The 18,411-nt window shown below is 43.4% G+C and overlaps 1 protein-coding gene across 2 annotated transcripts in view; it reads left to right on the top strand.

Annotated features, from left to right (window-relative positions):
- Positions 1-7,632: 7,632 nt before the first annotated feature.
- Positions 7,633-18,411, top strand: part of SNX9 (sorting nexin 9) — a 125,966-nt gene continuing 115,187 nt past the window's right edge. The window contains exon 1 of one of the 2 annotated variants that reach the window (XM_045500152.1): positions 7,633-7,997. In XM_045500152.1, the coding sequence (XP_045356108.1) occupies positions 7,986-7,997 (12 nt within the window). In that variant the 5' untranslated portion in view covers positions 7,633-7,985. Of the gene's footprint in view, positions 7,998-17,491; positions 17,512-18,411 lie in introns of those variants that run through there. The other variant, XM_045500150.1, reaches the window with a different exon arrangement.

The following is an 18,411-nucleotide window of genomic DNA, read 5'->3' on the forward strand; positions in this document are numbered from 1 at the left end:
TGAAAAGAAATATTATTGCATACCTGGTTCAATCTATGTCAATGTTACTAATTAATGTTACTAAATTTGCATTAAAATCAGTTCCCGATATATCCTACCATGCTGGTGATCTTCCTTGTGTAATTGAGGTTTTATTAACCAGAGGTCATAAAAATATATTGCATCTAGTTGTTCTAGTGGACAAACCAGCATGATTACTTCCTTTGTTGTATTATATAGATTGCTGCAGATTTTGATATTAAGGTAGCATTATATGTGCCATCTATTTTAAGCTGTTTACAAAACCTGTATTTCAGGTGGGATCTGTGTTGGAGTAATTGATTTGTGTCTTATACCATGAAGGTGTAAAAGGACCTAACATAGCTGGACTCCGAGCTGCAAGGCTATTAAAATTATCTAGAGTGTGATCACAAGTAAAGATCTTATGCCCCATTTACCTCTTCTGTGCTAAAACTCATTTAAGTATAATTGTATAGGTGTGTCACAGACTGTTCTGGGAACCATTGTTTTAACTACTGGGTACCCAGATTGCCCACATTTTGTCATATTAACTGGCAGTTAGTAAGTTGTGTAGTAGGGGACTCCGTAACAGATAGTCGTTAAAGCCATAAACATTGTCTCTGGAAATATTCCACCATGTAATGTTGCCTCTAAATTTTGATAAGCCTGGATTGTGTCCGAAAGTGTTACTGCTGGAGGACAAGTCCCTTCCATGAGGACATGGTGCCATAATGACATGTTTTGTGAAGATGTCTTTAACGACGGAGGTGTTGTGTGGCATCCATGTGTAACCTTTGTTTGTGCCACCATTCCATGGTATACTATATCCTGCATTATTGAAGCCTAACTTCAACTCAGCTGTACCATTAAGTGGGAGTTACCTGATCGCGGTGTTGTTCAAGATTTGTGATTCCATTCTGTTATGACTTGGTATGTAAAAGGTGTCAACAGTTGAATCTGAGCCTAGAGGTCCTGCTCAAAGCAATTTACTAGTCCATCAGGGCAATGCCCATGCCCTGTAAACCAATGTTTTAAAGTCTGAATTGTTCCAAATGGGTAGTTTAGGTTCTGGTTCTCTGAATATTCTGTGTAAAAATATCCCTCGGTGTGGGTGCTGTAAGGTTCAGTTGAAAGCATAAGAGAACCGGTTTGAAAAGCATTCGTCTTGCAGCTTTGTCCCCGTGTAGGTGTGTGGTAAAATTACCTTTTCAAGCCTCTCAGGCATGCCAATGTCCAATTACGTCATAATTGTTCCATACGATAATGTGTGTTTTGGGGTACATGTAAATCAGGTCTAGCTTGATGTGTGAAGTGGTGATCTGGCTATGTAAGCAAGGTTGGTCCTATTTTTAATTTCCAATCTAATTTTGTGGGTGCAAATGTTCCATTTCCTCTTGTATAAATTTCCTCAGGTTGATGAAGCCTTGGCCTACCAAGTACAATGTGTATTATTACATTGTGAATCTTCGGGTCTTGTGCCAAAAGTGCCAAACAATGGGATCTGTTAAATAAGTCATAATACGTAACAATCTTGTTTGTGGATATGATGCTATAATCCTTCAGGTACCCAGTTGGCATTGGAAGCTTGTCTAGGAGTGGGTGAAAGGGTGGAAATGATATAATGAGGGTTTAGTATGAGTAGTTTTGAGATACTCATATTCATCCCATATATCCTCTTGTTCCATAGGCGGTTGGTACAAAAATTGACACCATGTGTTGACAAAGGATTTGTATGAGTGTATAATAACATTCATCCAATGGGATGTTCAGACATCTTGCAGTGTATGGCTCCTTGTTTGGTGGAGATTATGTAGGACGGTCCTAATGGTTTAAAATTCCATGGAAGTGGTTGATTCCATGTCTTCACTTAAAAAAATTAAAAAAAAAAAACCACCTCAAACCAATATGCAACTCATATTACAAATAAGACAATTTTAAAGTTTTATTTTATTTTTGAGAGGGAGAGAGAGCGACAGGGTACGAGCGGAGAAGGGACAGTGAGAGAGGGAGATGCAGAATCCCAAGCAGGCTCCAGGCTCTGAGCTGTCAGCACAGAGCCTGATGTGGGACTCGAACTCTGAACCGTGAGATACAACCTGAACTGAAGTTGGATACTTAACCAACTGAGCCATCCAGGTGCCCCTGTTTGAGATATTATTAAAGTCTTCACTGAATGAACATTAATTCTGGTCTTTTACACTTTATCGTATTTTGTCTGCAGTGATCTGGTATGTAATCTATATTTTATGTATAGCTCCATAAAGGGGTACAGTTTGTAAGGTAGAGCAAAAATTTGTTGGCAAAGCTTAATATCACTGTAAGTGCAAAACGGTCTTAAAGTTGCTGTTTGAGCCCTACTGGAATCAAGCATGTATGTAATTAGCTCTCAAAACAGAGAGATATTATTGTAAAAAATACAGCCTGGTATGTATTCAGGCATGGGTTAGTGGCTGTACTTATGATGAAGATACATAAAACTGGCCACCAAATCTTGGTAATCATGTGATACATGTTTCCAGCCTAGAATAATGTCCTCTATTAGCTCTCTGACTAATCAGCCCTTGTATATATTGACGATAGTATCTTAAAAGCCAACAAATATCAATTAAGCGACTTATGTGTGTGACCTCCACTAGTCCTTGTAAAGTTCCTAGTGCTGCTGCTAGTTCAGTCAAGAAGCCATCATTAGAGGCGTCTGGGTGGCTCGGCTGGTTGAGCGTCTGACTTCGGCTCAGGTCATGATCTCGCGGTTTATGAGTTCGAGCCCCGAGTCGGGCTCTATGCTGACAGCTTGGAGCCTGGAGCCTGCTTCGGATTCTGTGTCTCCCTCTCTCTCTGCCCCTCCCCTACTCCCACTCTGTCTCTCTCTCAAAAATAGGTAAACATTAAAAAAAAAAAAAAAAAAGAACCAATCATTAAAATTAGTATGCCTCATGGGAGTCAGCACATCTTGGCACTCATGTGAATCAGCACGTACCTGCTGTGACCAGGTGTCATCATCCGACATTGTCTTCCAAGAGCTCGGAGAGATCTTCCTGGCTGCTTCTAGCAGCGGGGTAATCTCTGGATCGTCTTCCCATGTTATTTGTGCCAAGTCTAGATCATTGTCAGGAGATACTGGGGAGTCTGATAGGGCAGAGTCTGGAATTTGGTGCATCTCCCTGTTGATCCTGATGTGGAAAATCTTATTCTTTTAATGCTTTGTTAATTAGGCATTAATTAGTTAACTAGGTTTGACTAGTTAGGCTAACGAAACTAGGTTTAACTAAACTAAGTTTAACTAGTTAACCTAGTGTAGTTAACTAGGTTTCTGCACAGTAGGTGGGTCCTGTTAGTTCAGTAAGACAAAAACGCAGGACGATATTGGTAATTAATAGAAATACTTCCCCCGGCAGCGTCACTGCCACGAAACTAGATCAACGCTGCATATTTGTATCCTAATCGATGATGCGATTTGTGTGCAGGAGTATCACTTGTCTTATAGTGACTGTACAAGTGAGCAAGAATACACAGATTAGATGCAGTATATAGCAGTTTTCTAGTCTATAATATGAGGACTGTTGTGTTTTACATGTGCCTGGCAAGCTTGTGTAATATATAATGCCCATATGAGCGTGCCGGTTATTAGCCAAAGTATAATGCCACATAGTAGGATTCTAACTAGAATGCACTTTTCCTCCAATTCTTTTTTAAAAAAATTTTAATGTGTTATTTATTTTTGAGAGAGAGACAGAGAATGAGTGGCGGAAGGCAGAGAGAGAGGGAGACACAGGATCCGAAGCAGGCTCCAGCCTCCAAGCTGTCTGCACAGAGCCCTACGGGGGGACTCGAACTCACAAACCGTGAGATCATGACCTGAGCTGAAGTCAGACACTTAACTGACTGAGCCACCTAGGTACACCTATTTTTTTTAATGTGTATTTATTTTTGACAGAGAGGGAGAGACAGAGCATGACCAGGGGAGGGGCAGAGAGAGAGACACACACACACACAGAATCTGAAGCAAGCTCCAGGCTCTAAGCTGTTAGCACAGAGCCCGATACAGGGCTCGAACTCATGGACTGCGAGATCATGACCTGAGCTGAAGTTGAATGCTTAAACTGAACCACCCAGGCGCCCCCCTCCGATTATTCTTCAAGTATGCCCATGGGGAAAGGATCCCGGATTTTCTTAAGTTGCAGCGGTCCTTTGGCCCCTGTGATCTAGTAACTTTCCATGTCTATGAGCAACAGTAATTTGTAAGGAGACAGAACTGTCCCTCAGTTTAGGTGCTACCTTATATAGAAGTTTGGGTGTGTCTACTGGTGTCTCCCTTTTTCCTAGATCTGGGGCAGAAGTGTTTAAGATCTTATAAGGATATCTTTTTGTAGTGTCTCTCTTTGATTTAGCACAAAGTAAGCCGTATCTATGGCCTGTTGAAAACTCCCTTGTCTATCAATTGTTAATTGTCTTTTTAATAATCCACCAAATCTCTCTATATATCCAGCAGATGTAGGGTTACAGGCTAGGTGGCAATTCCATTCTAAGTTCTATAGATCACAGAGCTTTTGAACTGAGGTGGCTGTAAAATAAGTTCCCTGGTCGCTTTCTACAGTTATTGGTGCCCATGATTTTGGAGTTCTTACCGTTGCATGGGCTAAGGGGCTAGAGGCAGCCGTAGCTATCCCCAGTCCTGTATATATGTATACCATGGTTGTGGCAAGCTTCTATAGATAACTGTGATTTCACCATCTTAGGAAATCTGTTTGAATTATAAAATTAAATGTAGTGGGTTTGTATGTGTCTATTGGTGCAGTATACCCTTTTGTCTATCATTTGTTTATATATGATGCATCATTGCAATGCTCTTTTATTTCCTAAGTAACCCTGAGATTTCTTTGTGAACCATTTGAATAATGCATGTGTTCTTATGTGATCTTTCTATGTATTTCCATAACTGAATGGTTTAATGAGGGGTTTTCAGCTAAAGAAGAGACCAGATGGGGCGCCTGGGTGGCTCAGTCGGTTAAGCATCAGACTTCAGCTCAGGTCATGATCTTGCGGTCTGTGAGTTCAAGCCCCGTGTCAGGCTCTGTGCTGACAGCTCAGAGCCTGGAGCCTGCTTTGGATTCTGTGTCTCCCTCTCTCTCTGCCCCTCCCCTGCTCATGCTCTCTCTCTGTCTCAAAAATAAATAAAAACATAAAAAAAAAAAAAAATACCTGATGCATCTGTGTACCTGACAGTGCAACCGTGTTTGCTCCACTATCCCACACATGGAGCAGCCAGTCTATATCACGTAGGTTTTTAACAGAAATCTGTCCTGATCTTCTGAAGCTTAGCACAAGTATATTCTTTATCTTCTGATACTTCTATTGGTTGTCCTGGCTCATGATTATAATCTACCACTCTTTTGCTTGTAATTATAGGTCTGCTTCGATAATCATCCTCCCCACCCTGGAGTTACCATAGTCTCCTGGGTCCTCAGGATGGGGTCCCCAGGGTAGTTTGTCTTTTAAATTCAAATTATTGGAACACCTGGGTGGCTCAGTCAGTCAAGAGTCGGGTTCTTCATTTTGACTCAGGTTATGATCTCACAGTTCATGGGTCTGAGCTCTGCATCAGTCTCTAGGCTGACAGTGTAAGCCTGCTTGGGATTCTCTCTGTCTCTCTGCCCCTCCCTGCTCGCTCTGTCTTTCAAAATAGTAAAAATACACTTCAAAAAACAATTTACACTCAAATCATTCATCGATTTGGCCTTCCTTTTTATTCTGTTAGCTAGGTCCTTGCCCTTTTATTGGTCCTGGTCTAGCTGCAAGGTGGTTTTCATTAGCAAGACGGGAACCTCTGTAGGGGGAGCTGGGGACATTAACAGTTTTACATTCTGAGTATCCTTCAGATCCATGATTACATGGGGTCCCAGTTGTGAGCCTCTTTCTGACTTCTAGTTCTGTGGGGGGTAACACAGATCTACACAAAGTAGGATGTCTGACCTCTGGGAATTTCCACCTTCATTTTTAGGCATTTACCTCGTGCCCACATTTTTCTTCCTTTCTTGTATTCTAGCAGATGTTATATACAATTTCTTAACTACGTAGAGCTCTATTTCTCCCATATACCTGGGAAATGTCTATAGGTTTCTACACAGTTTTTGTTTCTGTCTTTCTTTCCTTCAGGTTGTAGATTATTTTGGCCCCTAGTGACATACATTTTTGCGATGCTTCTGAATGGTTCAATTTTTCATAAGCTTCCAAGTGCCTTTCTAGGTGGTGTCCCTTTGGTTTCGGCTTTAGCTACTTCTACCTCCTGCCCCGCTTGCAAAAGGGGGAAGCCAGGCTTCTGCTGCTAACTGCCTCCTGCACACAGCTGGTCTCCATTTCACCTGCCTGTGCCAATACCTTTGGATCTCACCCCCAGCAAAACACGTGGAAATTCTATTTTCACGCAAATTTATCCCCAACTTACTGTTTTTAATTCTGCTATCATCAATTCCAGCAAGACTCAAGGAGTTTTTTTCCCCCCAATTCTTCCAAGTTTTCTAAAAACACGTAGTGAGTCAGTGACACAGCATTCTGACAACTCAGCCAACTTAGGCAAGTCGTAAAGGCCTGTACTCCAGTTGTGCCTTTTCCACAGTGCCGGCCTTATTCAATCGCATAGCAAGGTTAACAATTGTCAAGCAGGTTCAGGATTTCAAACTCAATGACATTTCACTATGCATTTAACTTGGCTTCATACACGTCACACAAGATGAGATATAATACAAAGGCACACAACAACCGAAATGCCATGAAGGTAAGAAGTTAACAAACCAAAGGCGAAGGCAGTCCCTGAGCGCAGTTGAGGTGGGGCGGCCGTCTGGTCCGGGTCAGCTCTCATGCTTACCGCTGATTGTTCGAGCCACGGAGGATCTCTGTCATGTTCAGAGATCAACCAGGCAGAACCTTCGGGGGCAGCTGCCTCTCCAATGTGGCCACACGTGGGAGGGTCAGCGTCTGGAGAGGCTGACCGTTGGCCGTCCTCCCTCTCAAAGGAGTTTAATCAGGCTTGGGCCTTCGCAGGCCTCTTCTGGTTCTAGTGATTATCGGCCCCTGGTTCTTCCAGGTTCTGTGGCCTTCTTGTTTATCAGCCCTTAGTGCGGCCAGTCTGTGTTGGTTTGGGAGATAGCTGGTCACAGCTGCAGGGCCCTTGGCTGCTTTCCTGTTTGGGTCACTACTTGACATGAGTGACTCCATCTTGCTCCCTCCCCAGGGCCAGTGGGACCGGGAAGCCATTGCCTCCTTCCACCCTGGCTTTTTAGTACTTATTTTACGCAGCCAAGAGCACAACCGGCTCCACATCACTCGCCAGCGGGGCAGAGATCCCCGTGGGTGACTCTGGCCCTGCCAGGAGGGCGTAAAGTGCACCGGGTGCACCGGCCACAAGAAACTTCGGACGCGGCCTACGGCGCGGTCCTGCGGGAGGCAGTCGGACCGGTCCTCCAGGCAGGGGGACCCAAGCGAATCCTCACACCCCTTGAAGTTTTCCCGCGGGCAGCCACGCGGGGCGCCGACCCAGGCCCGGCCGCTTCTCGGGACGCGGCCGGCGCTGGAACAAAGGGCGCCCGGCGCAGGAGGCGGCGGCGGCGGCGGCGGCGGCGGCGCGGGCCGGGCGGAGGCTCGGGGCGGGGGCGGAAAGTGGGAGAGGAGGCCGGGCCGGCCGAGGGCACCGGGCGCGCTTCCGCCGGCCGCGCCGCGCACGCCGCGGTAAATGGGAGGCTCGGCCGGCAGGGGCGGGGGCCGCGCAGCCGGGGAGTTTCAGGAACTGGAGGAGCGGGCGGCGGCCGGAGTCGCCGAGCGCCCAGCGGCGGGGCCTGAGCGCCGAGACTCGGGGCCGAGGCGGAGCCGCCGCCGCCGCAGCGCCGGGGCCCAGCCGTAGCCGCCGCCGCCGCCCTCGCCCGCCCGCCTCGGGCCGACAGCCGCGGCGCCGGAGAGGAGCCGGCCGTCCCGGGCCGGGGGAGCCGCCCGCCATGGCCACCAAGGTGAGGGGCGCGCGGCGCAGGCCCGGCCGGCCGGCCGCTGGGGCCCGCGGCGGCGCGGGGGAGGGTCGGGGCCGGGGGCGCGGGCGGCGGCGGCGGCGGCGCGGCCCAGTCACGCGGGGCGCGGACGTTCGGGGGCTCGGCGCGCGGCGCGGGAGGGTCGCGGGGCGGGACCCCGGACGCCAGCGGCGGCGTCTGCAAAGTTTGCGCCTGAGCGTGGGCTGCGGCCGGGCCGGAGGGAGGGAAAGTTCCCTCAGCCCCGGAGCTCGTTCGGGGCAGCCGCCCGGCCGCCGGGATACCCCGGTCCTGCCCGGAGTGGCGTCCTCTGCCCGCCGCCGCCGCCGCGAGAAGCGCCCCTCCCTCCGCCGGAGGGTGGGACCCCAGCGGCGCGGGCCGGTTTTGGGGGACCCGAGCCCCGGCGGACGGGACTGGACATTTCAAATGACGGCCCGCGAGCCAGTGCTGTCGCGGAGGGAACCCGCACACCGAACGCCCCGCGCCTCCACTTCCTTCGTTTTTCTTGTTGTTGTTTTTTCCTTTTGTTTTGCTACCTTTTCAGTTTGAATGGTATTTCCAGCGTGAATAAAATACGAAGAGGGAAATGACTGTGCTTTCAGTAACGAATTTGCTTGAAAAAAAAAAAAAAAAAAAGGCCCAGGCCCCAATTACGTGGTGGAACTTTAAGCTCGATCTTGGTAATCGGCCAAGAGTAGTGGTTTGCTTATTTCAGGGTATTGTTCGTGGAATTAGCGGTCACCCTTTGCTACCTGAGTGTGTCGAAGCCACCCTCCCCCCGCCTCTTTCTGGGGCGTTTTCTTTAGCTCTTCATGCAAAGTAGTAGCTGGGAAAGTCACAGTCGCTGAATAGGGCACTACTGGTAGGAGACCCCTCCTAGAGCTAGTGATGTGGTTTGAGGAATGGCTTGACTTTTGCAAATAGTTTTCGTGATGTCACTTTTATACAGCATCAGCACCCTCTTCCATATTCATGTTTGAAATCTCCGAGCTTCTTTTGGGTTGGCGAAAACCTTAATTTTTTGTTGTTGTTGGGTTTTTGTTTTGGATTCCAGGATAATTTAGGAAAGGATAAAAATTTTGAAATCCCTTAGAAAGATCAGATTGTCTGATGTCACTTCAGTCTGTTACATTTTGTGCTCTGACACTATGGGCAGTGTTTATTTAAAAAAGAAAAAAAGATTCTCCTCCGGGGAACCTGTTGTCTGCTGTTACTGAAATAATTACCTGCTTGTTAATACATTATTGGCTGCACTCTTCCTTGGTTTTATTAGATGTCTTAGAACTTGCTACCTTTTTAACATATGTAATTTTGTGTTGATCTCTTTAAAAACAAAGCTCAAGCCAAGGATTTCTAAGGAGATTTGATTTTGAGGTTTGTTGCCAGCCATTCCAGAAATCACCAATTACCGGATCTATTTTGCATTCATCTTGCAACCTGAAAAGCTGTTTGTGGTAGATTGTGTTCAGTGGTGGTCAGTGTTGTGGTATTTTGCACTCTGATATGCTGATGCATGTTACCCGTACCCCTCTTTCCAGTGGGACCCAGAAACTGGTTTGATTAAACTGAACTGAGTTTTTTTGTAAAGTGAAAAAGGACAGTGGTTCTTGTAGTAAGCTTGACTTGCACGTGTCCTCACTAAACCAAGCCTTAAAGCATGTGTAAGCACTTCCTACTTTGTTATCTCCACTACTCGAGGTGAATTCCCATGATTCCAAGTCTGTCTGTCCTGCACCTTTCTAATCACTGTTCCACATGGCATTGGGCACCATGTTTACGTGATGACAAGCCACTCCCATTCTCAAAAAGAAAGGAGGAGCAAAGAAGCACTTGTTAAAAGGGGACCCTACCCCAGTTCTCTGGTTTTGCTACTTCCTAGTGATTCTTGTGTCAAACCAGGGTCATTTTTTCATTGTTGCCAGAGAGGAAAGTTGTCCTTGGTTTCCTCTTGCCCCTGCAGCCACACCCCTGCCTTTGCAGACATCTGAGTAGTTTGGGGTTTTTCCTTCCCTTTCTTTAATTGGGTAGGTGGTGAGAATGTTAGCTTCCTAAGTAATGACTTCTAACTTTTTAGGGAATCGGAGCCTCACGGGGCACTCAGGCTCTTGCTAGAAGCCTTAAGTAATGACAAACACGACATCTGGGTGTGTGAGGTGGTGTTGCGTTTCCCTTTGAATTTACCAGAGAATGGCTTTAGTTGTCTGCAAATATAATTTTCTTTTGTATTCTTCTTAAGTGTTTTTTCCCAAGATGAACTGTCGTGATTTTTTTTTTTTTTTTAAACAAAATCCACTGGTATGTTCCCAGTAGAAAGAAATTCTCTTTTAGAAGAAAAACTTGGGGCAGTTCTTCACTGCCAAAGAAAGTTAGTCAGTAACTGCCTATTAGACAGAGATTATCTTCTCTGTTTCTAATCGCTACACAGGAGGATGCTGAATTCTGTTGTTAAGTAAGTACATTATTCTGAGTCCAGTCTTATCTCACTTAACAAATACAGTGAAGGGCTAATATGTGTGTTTAACCTTGGCTTCTACTAGAAACCTCAGAGGGTTGTATTTTATCACAGTCATATGGTGGATTTAGGAGTAAAATAAGTCTTATATATCAAGTCATGAGAAAGAAATTTTTTCTTTTTTTGCCCATATGTATCAAAAGAAGCATGAAAATAGTTGATGGAAGTTGATCTGCAGCCTTACAACACGGTCATTTCCGTGTCAGAGTTAACCTTTGGTAACTAATTTGGTTCCTTTTGTGCTTACATAATCACTTTTAAGAGTAATCATTATAACAAGATTCTGAGAGTCCCTGAGGATTCCCACCCCCAACTTTCTAGCTCCAATATTTAAAGTTAAACATTTGTGCTCGCGCTTACCTGGTTGAATTAAGTGGGTGCGAAGTGTTGAAAATACTGGTGGGAAATGAGTGAATTGCTCAGGACTGTTCCATGATATACATTAGTGAGAACAGCAGAAACCATACTTTGTAATGTCTCCTGAGCAAAAACCTCTTTGAGTGGAAGAATAGAAATATCTTCCTAATAGAGCTTTAAGGATTCAAGTTGGTTTTGATTATTTTTAAAAACTGTACAGAAAATGCTAACTATTCAATTTTGTGTACGTAATTTTTTAAGGGTCTTACTAAATAGAATATCTGGATAGTATTTGTGTAGTCAAAGAAAAATTCTGACAGTAAAAAGGTCAACCACTTTTTTATTAAGGAAGGAATAGATGAGGAAGCATAAAATTTTTGCAGAGTTTTCTGTTGCACCGTTTCTATATTGACTATATGAAAATTAATAGTTTTCCTTTGCCCACCTAAACCTTTTTAATTTTGCCTGTGCTGTTCCTTTCTTTTCTGGAATGCTGTTCTCTGGCTTCTTCCCTCCAGGTCCCTTTTTTTTTTTTTTTTTTTAACACCTTCTGTCTTAGCTCAAAGCAATGCTTCCTCCAGAAAGCCTTTCCTGATCTCCCTGACCTCTGTTACAGGGTGACATTGTGCGTCTGGGCTGCCATTTTACCTGTGATTTTGTCTATTGACCCTCTCCTGTAGTAGGAAGCTCTCAGCCCCAGGAGGCTGGGTCTGTGTGTATTTCCTTACTTTGAATCCTCTGTGACTGGCACAGGCAAGGCTCTTGATAAACTGTTATTCCTTGCTGTCCAGTTTGAAAGAGTAAAAGATATTCCAGTGACATAAGTGATGGCTGAAGAAAACTGTTTTCAGCAGTAAACTGTCTTTCTTGTTCACTGCGTTTTAGTAAACTTTCCCTTTTTAAGTATACATCCACAATGGACAATACACATCTACAGCGTAGGTACTAGCATGTGTTTGAAATCGAATAATTCAGTTTTATTGGTTCTTGTGTTTGGAACAAACCTCATACTGCTGAGACTTTAACCCATAGTTGTTAGAAATGTGATTACCAAAAGTATAGGGTGTTCCCACTTACCTTTTTGTTAATGATTTCTAACTTAATTGCATTGTGACCAGGGAATCTGATTGCTAGTAATACCATACCTGAAAATTTGTTGAGGCTACCGTTGTATCTGTCCTGTAGTCTGTTTTCATAAATGTGCCATCTGTTCATGAAAAGAGTATGTATATCTGCTAATTGATGTATATATTTGTATTCTGCGTATGTCCATTAGATTGAATTTATTATACTGGTCACATGTGCATCCTTACAAACTCTGTTGTGTCTGGCTGATCTGTTGTCTACTTGATGGAGATATTAAAATGCTGGATTTAAGAAATTTAAGAAGTTTAGGGGTGCCCTGGTGGTTCAGTCTGTTAAGTGTCAGACTTGTGCTCAGGTCACCATCTCACGGTTGGTGAGTTCAAGCCCCGCATCAGGCTCTCTGCTATCAGCACAGAGCCTGCTTCAGATCCTCTGACTCCCTCTCTCTCTCTGTCCCTCCCCTGCTTGCTCTCTCTCTAAGATAAATAAACATTTTTTTTTTAAGTTAAAAAAAAATTTTTTTAAGTTTAGAATTAGTATCCTCTTCCAGATGCTTTGAACTTTTTTTATCCTTATGAAGGGACCCTCTTTATCTCTAGTAGTGTGTTTTCTCATAAAGACAATTTTGTCTGAAGTTCATGTGGTTTCAGTAGCTTTCTTTTGGTAAATATTTGCCTGGTATATAAAAACCTATAGCTGAATTTTACCTTTTTATCTAGTCTGGTGGCTAGAGTTTGTCCGTTTTTATTTGTGTTTGCTCACATGTTTGAATTTCTGGTTACCATCTCTGGACTGACTGAGGATTTTTCCCCCCTTCCTCTTATTTTACTCCTCTTGACCTCAGTTTTTTGGAAGGTTTGTCCTATATGTCACTTTTTTTTTTTCCAGTGGTTATCATAAGCATGTATGTTACCATTTCTAAGTTAAAGTCTGAAGTTACTCAATATCATTGCCCTCCTTTTGAATTACAAAAAGGTCTTAAGATATATAACTCCAATTATGTCCCCCAATATAGTCAGCTACTGCCCAGTATTGTCATTCTTTTCCACCAAAAATTGGACATTATTTTTATTTCTACATAGTTAATGTTTATTTAGATTTAATCGAATTTTATTGTATCTTTGCTATTTCTGTTTACATTTCACTCCTTTCTGGGATAATTTTCCTTCTGTTTAAAATGAATTCTTTGGAATTTCCATTGGGGAAGATTTGTTGTTGGCAAATCATTTATGTGTGAAAATGTATTTTGCCCTATGCTTGAAAGATAGGTTTCTTGGTTGACAGTTTAGCTCAGCATATTCGACGGTAGTCCGCCTTTATTCTCTGGGCTTTCAGAGTTCCTTCTAAGAAGTGAGCGGTCTAATGTCCATTTAAGATGATCTGCCTGTTTAAGACCTTCCCTATATCATTAGTACATTGCAGTTCTAATTAGTACATATCATCAGCACGTTGCAGTTTTACCTTAGTGTGCCCATGTGTGAATTGTATATACACAGCTTGAACTTTACCGGGTGTGTCGGGTCCGAGGATGGGAATTTCAGTAGATCTAGAACAATGCAGTTCAGTACAACTTTCTAGGATGATGGAAATGTTCTACATCCGTGCAGTCCTGTATGGTAGCCACCTGCCACATGTGACTAACGAGAATCTGAAATGTGGTTAGTGCGATTAAGGAACTGTGTTTTAAATTTTAACTTACATAGGCTCACGTGGCTAATGGCTGCAGAGTGGGGAGAGCAGTTGCAGAGGATTCCCAGAGATGGTTACTTCATGAATATTCCCTCTTCCCCATTTTCTCTTTCTGGAGCTCTAATTAGCACGAAAAGGTCCAGCACATGTCTAACTTCTTTACTTTCCACCTGCCGTGTTTTCTTTGTGCTGCATTCTGGATAATTTCTTTGGCTCTCACCTGCAGTTCACTACTTTTTCTTTCTTTGGGCGTAATCTACTCTTTTATCCATCGCTTTTATTTCAATTATATTCTGTTTTTAGAAATTATATTTGATTCCATGGGGCGCCCGGGTGGCTCAGTCGGTTAAGCGTCCATCTTCAGCTCAGGTCACGATCTCGCGGTCCGTGAGTTCGAGCCCCGCGTCAGGCTCTGGGCTGATGGCTCAGAGCCTGGAGCCTGTTTCAGATTCTGTGGCTTCCCTTCTCTATCTGCCCCTCTCTGGCTTGCGCTATCTCTCTCTGTCTCAAAAATAAATAAATAAATAAAAATATATTTGGTTCTATTTCAAGTCTGCTTGGTCATTCTTAATAGTCTCATTCTTAGCTCATTTTTAAGCTTCTGTTCAGCATATTAAACATTTATAGTTTGTGTCTGTTCTGGTATCTGAAGTCTAATCATCCATCTGGTTCTGCTCACTCTTACTCATGGTGCCTTGTTTTCTTGTGTGTGTGTGTGTGTGTGTGTGTGTGTTTCTGTGATTTGCTCATTTTCCTTGGAATTTCATCTGAGGGAATTTTAATGCCCGGATCGAAGTTACAAGGTCTTCCAGAGAGAATTTGTCTTTGCTTATGCCGGTCTCCCAGGGACACTGCATTCTTGTGGTCACTCTAACTTTCTCACTCCTGGTTCAGTGCTTCCAGCCATACTGGTGGCAAAAATACAGACCTCAGATGTCTGGGGAGATTTCCCTTACTCCTGCACTCCAGGCCTATGAAAAAAACAGGTTTCCTTGCTGTCCGCTTTTGAACAATAGGTTCTCTCTTTGGCCTTTATATTGAAGTCCTTTTGGGGTCGCAGTGTCTAGCTCAATACAGGAGTCTTTCTCTCCTACCTCCCCCAGTGTAGCCTTCAGCACACAGACTCGAACTCGGAGTCTCCAGGGTCTCAAACTCAGGGTTTGGAGGAGACGCCTAGAGTGGAATCGTGGCTCAGCACATATTTTTCTCCAAGGAGAGAAAGCATTCCCTTCCTGTGTGACCTCTCTGGGGTCTTTCCTTTTGTGCTGACTCAGTGGTGTGTTTTCAGAGGTGTTTATTTATGTGTGTGCTCGTCTTTTCCTTTTAATATTTTATTCAGCACTTAAGTGCTTCAGCCTGCGGGCGGTTCGGGGTGGTGGCTTGCCGTGTGTGCTGGAATAAAATCCGAGTCAGGGCATCTTTATAACAGACTGTAAAGTGAAGGAAGGGAACGTGCGCACGCACAGCGTTAACCTCTTCTTTGGAGGGAAAAAGGGTGAAAAAGCAAAGTAGTTAAGCATTTTAGTAGAAACCAAACCTTAAGCTATCAAAACAACAGACTGTGGCCATATTTCACTTTCCAATTGGGGTTTCTTTTCTTCCCCACCCCCCTTGTTGACTGTTCAAAGCACATGGTAGACTTAGCCCTTCTTATTCATTTTTAGATATTGTAACTGCAGTTGAGGGTGTTATTCAGTATGACTCAATTCTTCTAAGCTATTTTTAGTCTCTGAAAATGGAGTCATAGAGTGTCATTACCTGTAGAGGCAGGATGCAAAATCACCTGTTAGTGGTTATTTGTGTCAAAGAGACATATAAACTTTAGGGTTAAGGAGGGTGATAAATGCACCTTTATCCTGGGAGCCGATACCCTTCATCATTCACTGACTCCTTCATTTGAACTCCAGAGGATCTCAGAGCCAGGTCCTTCCGCTGCACTTGGGATGTCAGCATGAAAGGCCTCATCCGCGCTCTCAAAGAGCCTTTACCAAAGTCGTAGCCCCTGGATTGCAGGCTTTCTTCCGGGCACAGTGGGGGCTCCTTCCTGATGCAGCTTCTCAAGCCCGCAAGGCTTGCTAAGGAGCAGAAGTCTTGAAATGTCTATTTTTTTTTCTTTAATTCATCGAGTGAATTTTTGCCCTTATTCTATTACATCAGTCAGTTTTAAGATACTTCTGGAACACATTTGACAGTCTGGAAGTCCAGACTGCCTTGTAGGATCCCAAATGTCCAGTTCAGCAGGTACTTCAGTAGTGTCTGTTACCTCTTTTACACTGGAAGTAAGAATGAGATTTGGATCCTTGCCTAAGAGAGTTGACAGTCAGAAATTAATGAGCTGTGTGAAATGTACCAGTTAAATGTCAGTTTAAATATATTTTCTAACGCAGATTCAGGAAAGAGGGCTTGAAAATGTAGATACAGGTGTGAATACTATTTGTCTATCTCATGGTGGTTGCACTCAGGAACTTCTCTTTCATCTTTTAGCCTGTTTTGAATTCTCAAGATTTTGAGTAGTGAATATTTGTTGCTTTTGTAATGAGGAGGAAAACAAGTTCTTTTTTTCTTTTTCTTTTTCTTTCCCATTTAAAAGCTTATTGTCATTAACTGGGCCCTGAAAGCAGATTCCCAAACTTACCTACCTTCTCTTAATTTGCTTTGAAGTATATAGTAAGATGAAAAAAGTGTTTTTAATTAATGCTTATAAATAGTGGCACTTCAATAGAAAAATACTAATGCATGCAGGGTTACAAATAGAAACTAAAATTTTTATTTTACTTCCTGAAGCACTATATTTTCTTCTGCCAAAGGAGAGAAAGTATGGTTTTTAATTTTCAAAAATAACTAAAAACTTACCAAAAAGCAGCACTGAAGTTCTTAACAATTGCTGCTTTATAGATACTTTCGTACTTTTAACCAAAGCCTGCTGGTGCCCATTCCCTCAGGAGCTTGAAGGAAGCAGAGCTCCTAGCCTCCTGTGGGCTGGACTGGTTTTCTTCACTTCCTTACGTTCCCCACCTTCATAAGATTTTAGAGTCAAGAGTTGAATTTAAGATTTTATAGCCTTTTCGTTGGTGTGTCAGACCTACTTTGTCTTGTGATTGTCCTTCCCAGTGAGTAAAGCACATTCAATGTCCTTGTAACCGCCTCCCCAGCCTAGAAAATCCAGTAGGTTTTAGATTACGGAGATCTATAGTTACGTTATATTGATTTGTCTTAATCATTTAAAGCCAAGATGATACCACAGAATATGGAGATTGTGTTTTAAAATTCTGATATTTAAAGCTACTTCTAGTATTGACTGCTCTATCTGTAACATTCCCCTTTTTGATAAATAAAAATATCTCACGTCTGTTTCTTTAGTTTGTATTGTGAAAGTAATAGGTAGTTCTCTAAAATGCAAGTATTAATTATTTTTCCTCAAACTCCCCTCTTCTCTGCCTTAGTAGCAATCTGTGCTGTAAAGAGATTACGGCTGTGGCAATAAGCTTTCATCTAAGGGAGAAATTGGATTCTTACTGAAATATATGGATGTTTTATGAGCTATGATCGTGTTTTTGAGGTTTTAGGCACTAATGGCAGAGCTGTGGTACCCTGGCTGCATCACAGCCCCCACCCAGAGAGCTTGTTAAATCACAATTGCTGGGCTTCGTGGAGTTTCAGATTCAGGAGGTGGGGCCCAGAACATGCATTTCTGCCAGCTCCCAGGTGATGTTGATGCTGCTGGTTTGGCCTGACACTTTGAGAACCACTGTGTGGAAGATGGAAAAAGAAGAATCAGAACCTGAGTTCTGTTCTTGGTTCATCCCTAAAATCTGTGGGCTGTAAAACGGGTGGGCCACACTAGTGCACCTGTGAGCAGTGAGTATGGTTTCTTGTTTCAAGGACTCTTCTGTCTAACTGGGTTCAGGTGATGCTGAAAATCAGATCAGTAGTCTCAGGTAAAGACTGTTTAGTTTCTTGGCAGCTTGTGGTTTTCAGTAACTTTTCAGTGTTGTGTTAATGGGTCATTTGTATTGTATGCAAATGGATCTCTGTTCCGGTGGTGAGGTGGCTGTGGCTGGTTATTAACTTTTCCTGTTGCTTTTAGTTGGCTAAAAAACAGGCCATACAATTGTGTTTATCATTATAGTTCACAGTATTCAGCCTAGATTTATTTGCTTTGTATAGTATGTTCCTAACGTGGCTGTATAATGATGACAATTTTAATTCACTAGGAGGGGGGGTGCCTGGGTGGCTCAGTCGGTTGGGCGTCCGACTTTGGCTCAGGTCGTGGTCTCGCGGTCCGTGGGTTTGAGCCCCACGTCGGGCTCTGTGTTGACAGCTCGGAGCCTGGAGCCTGCTTCGGATTCTGTGTCTCCCTCTCTCTCTGCCCCTCCCCCACTCATGCTCTGTCTCTGTCTCTCTCTGTCAAAAAAAAAAAAAAAAATGTTAAAAAAATGACTTTAATTCACTAGAGGGGAATACTATGTAAGAGAATCCTGTTTTTTAATTATTTTATGATTCAGATAATCTATGATATTTGTGTAAATCTAGTTTTTTAAATCTTATTTGTGTAGTATGTACCTATTAATTTTGGTGAATTTGAATTTCATCAGATGCAACTTTTCTGTTTTCCTTTGAGGAACTTTCAGCTTTCCTTGGAAGACCCCTTAGAAGCCTTAAAAAAGTAAATTTTTCTTCAAGTATTTATTAAAGCCAGAGAAAAGGCTGAGTGTAAGCCCTGAACTAGAAGAATCTACCCTTGAATAATTGCATTGA

Source organism: Leopardus geoffroyi, chromosome B2, assembly GCF_018350155.1.
Source record: "Leopardus geoffroyi isolate Oge1 chromosome B2, O.geoffroyi_Oge1_pat1.0, whole genome shotgun sequence".
NCBI classification, from domain to species: Eukaryota; Metazoa; Chordata; class Mammalia; order Carnivora; family Felidae; genus Leopardus; species Leopardus geoffroyi.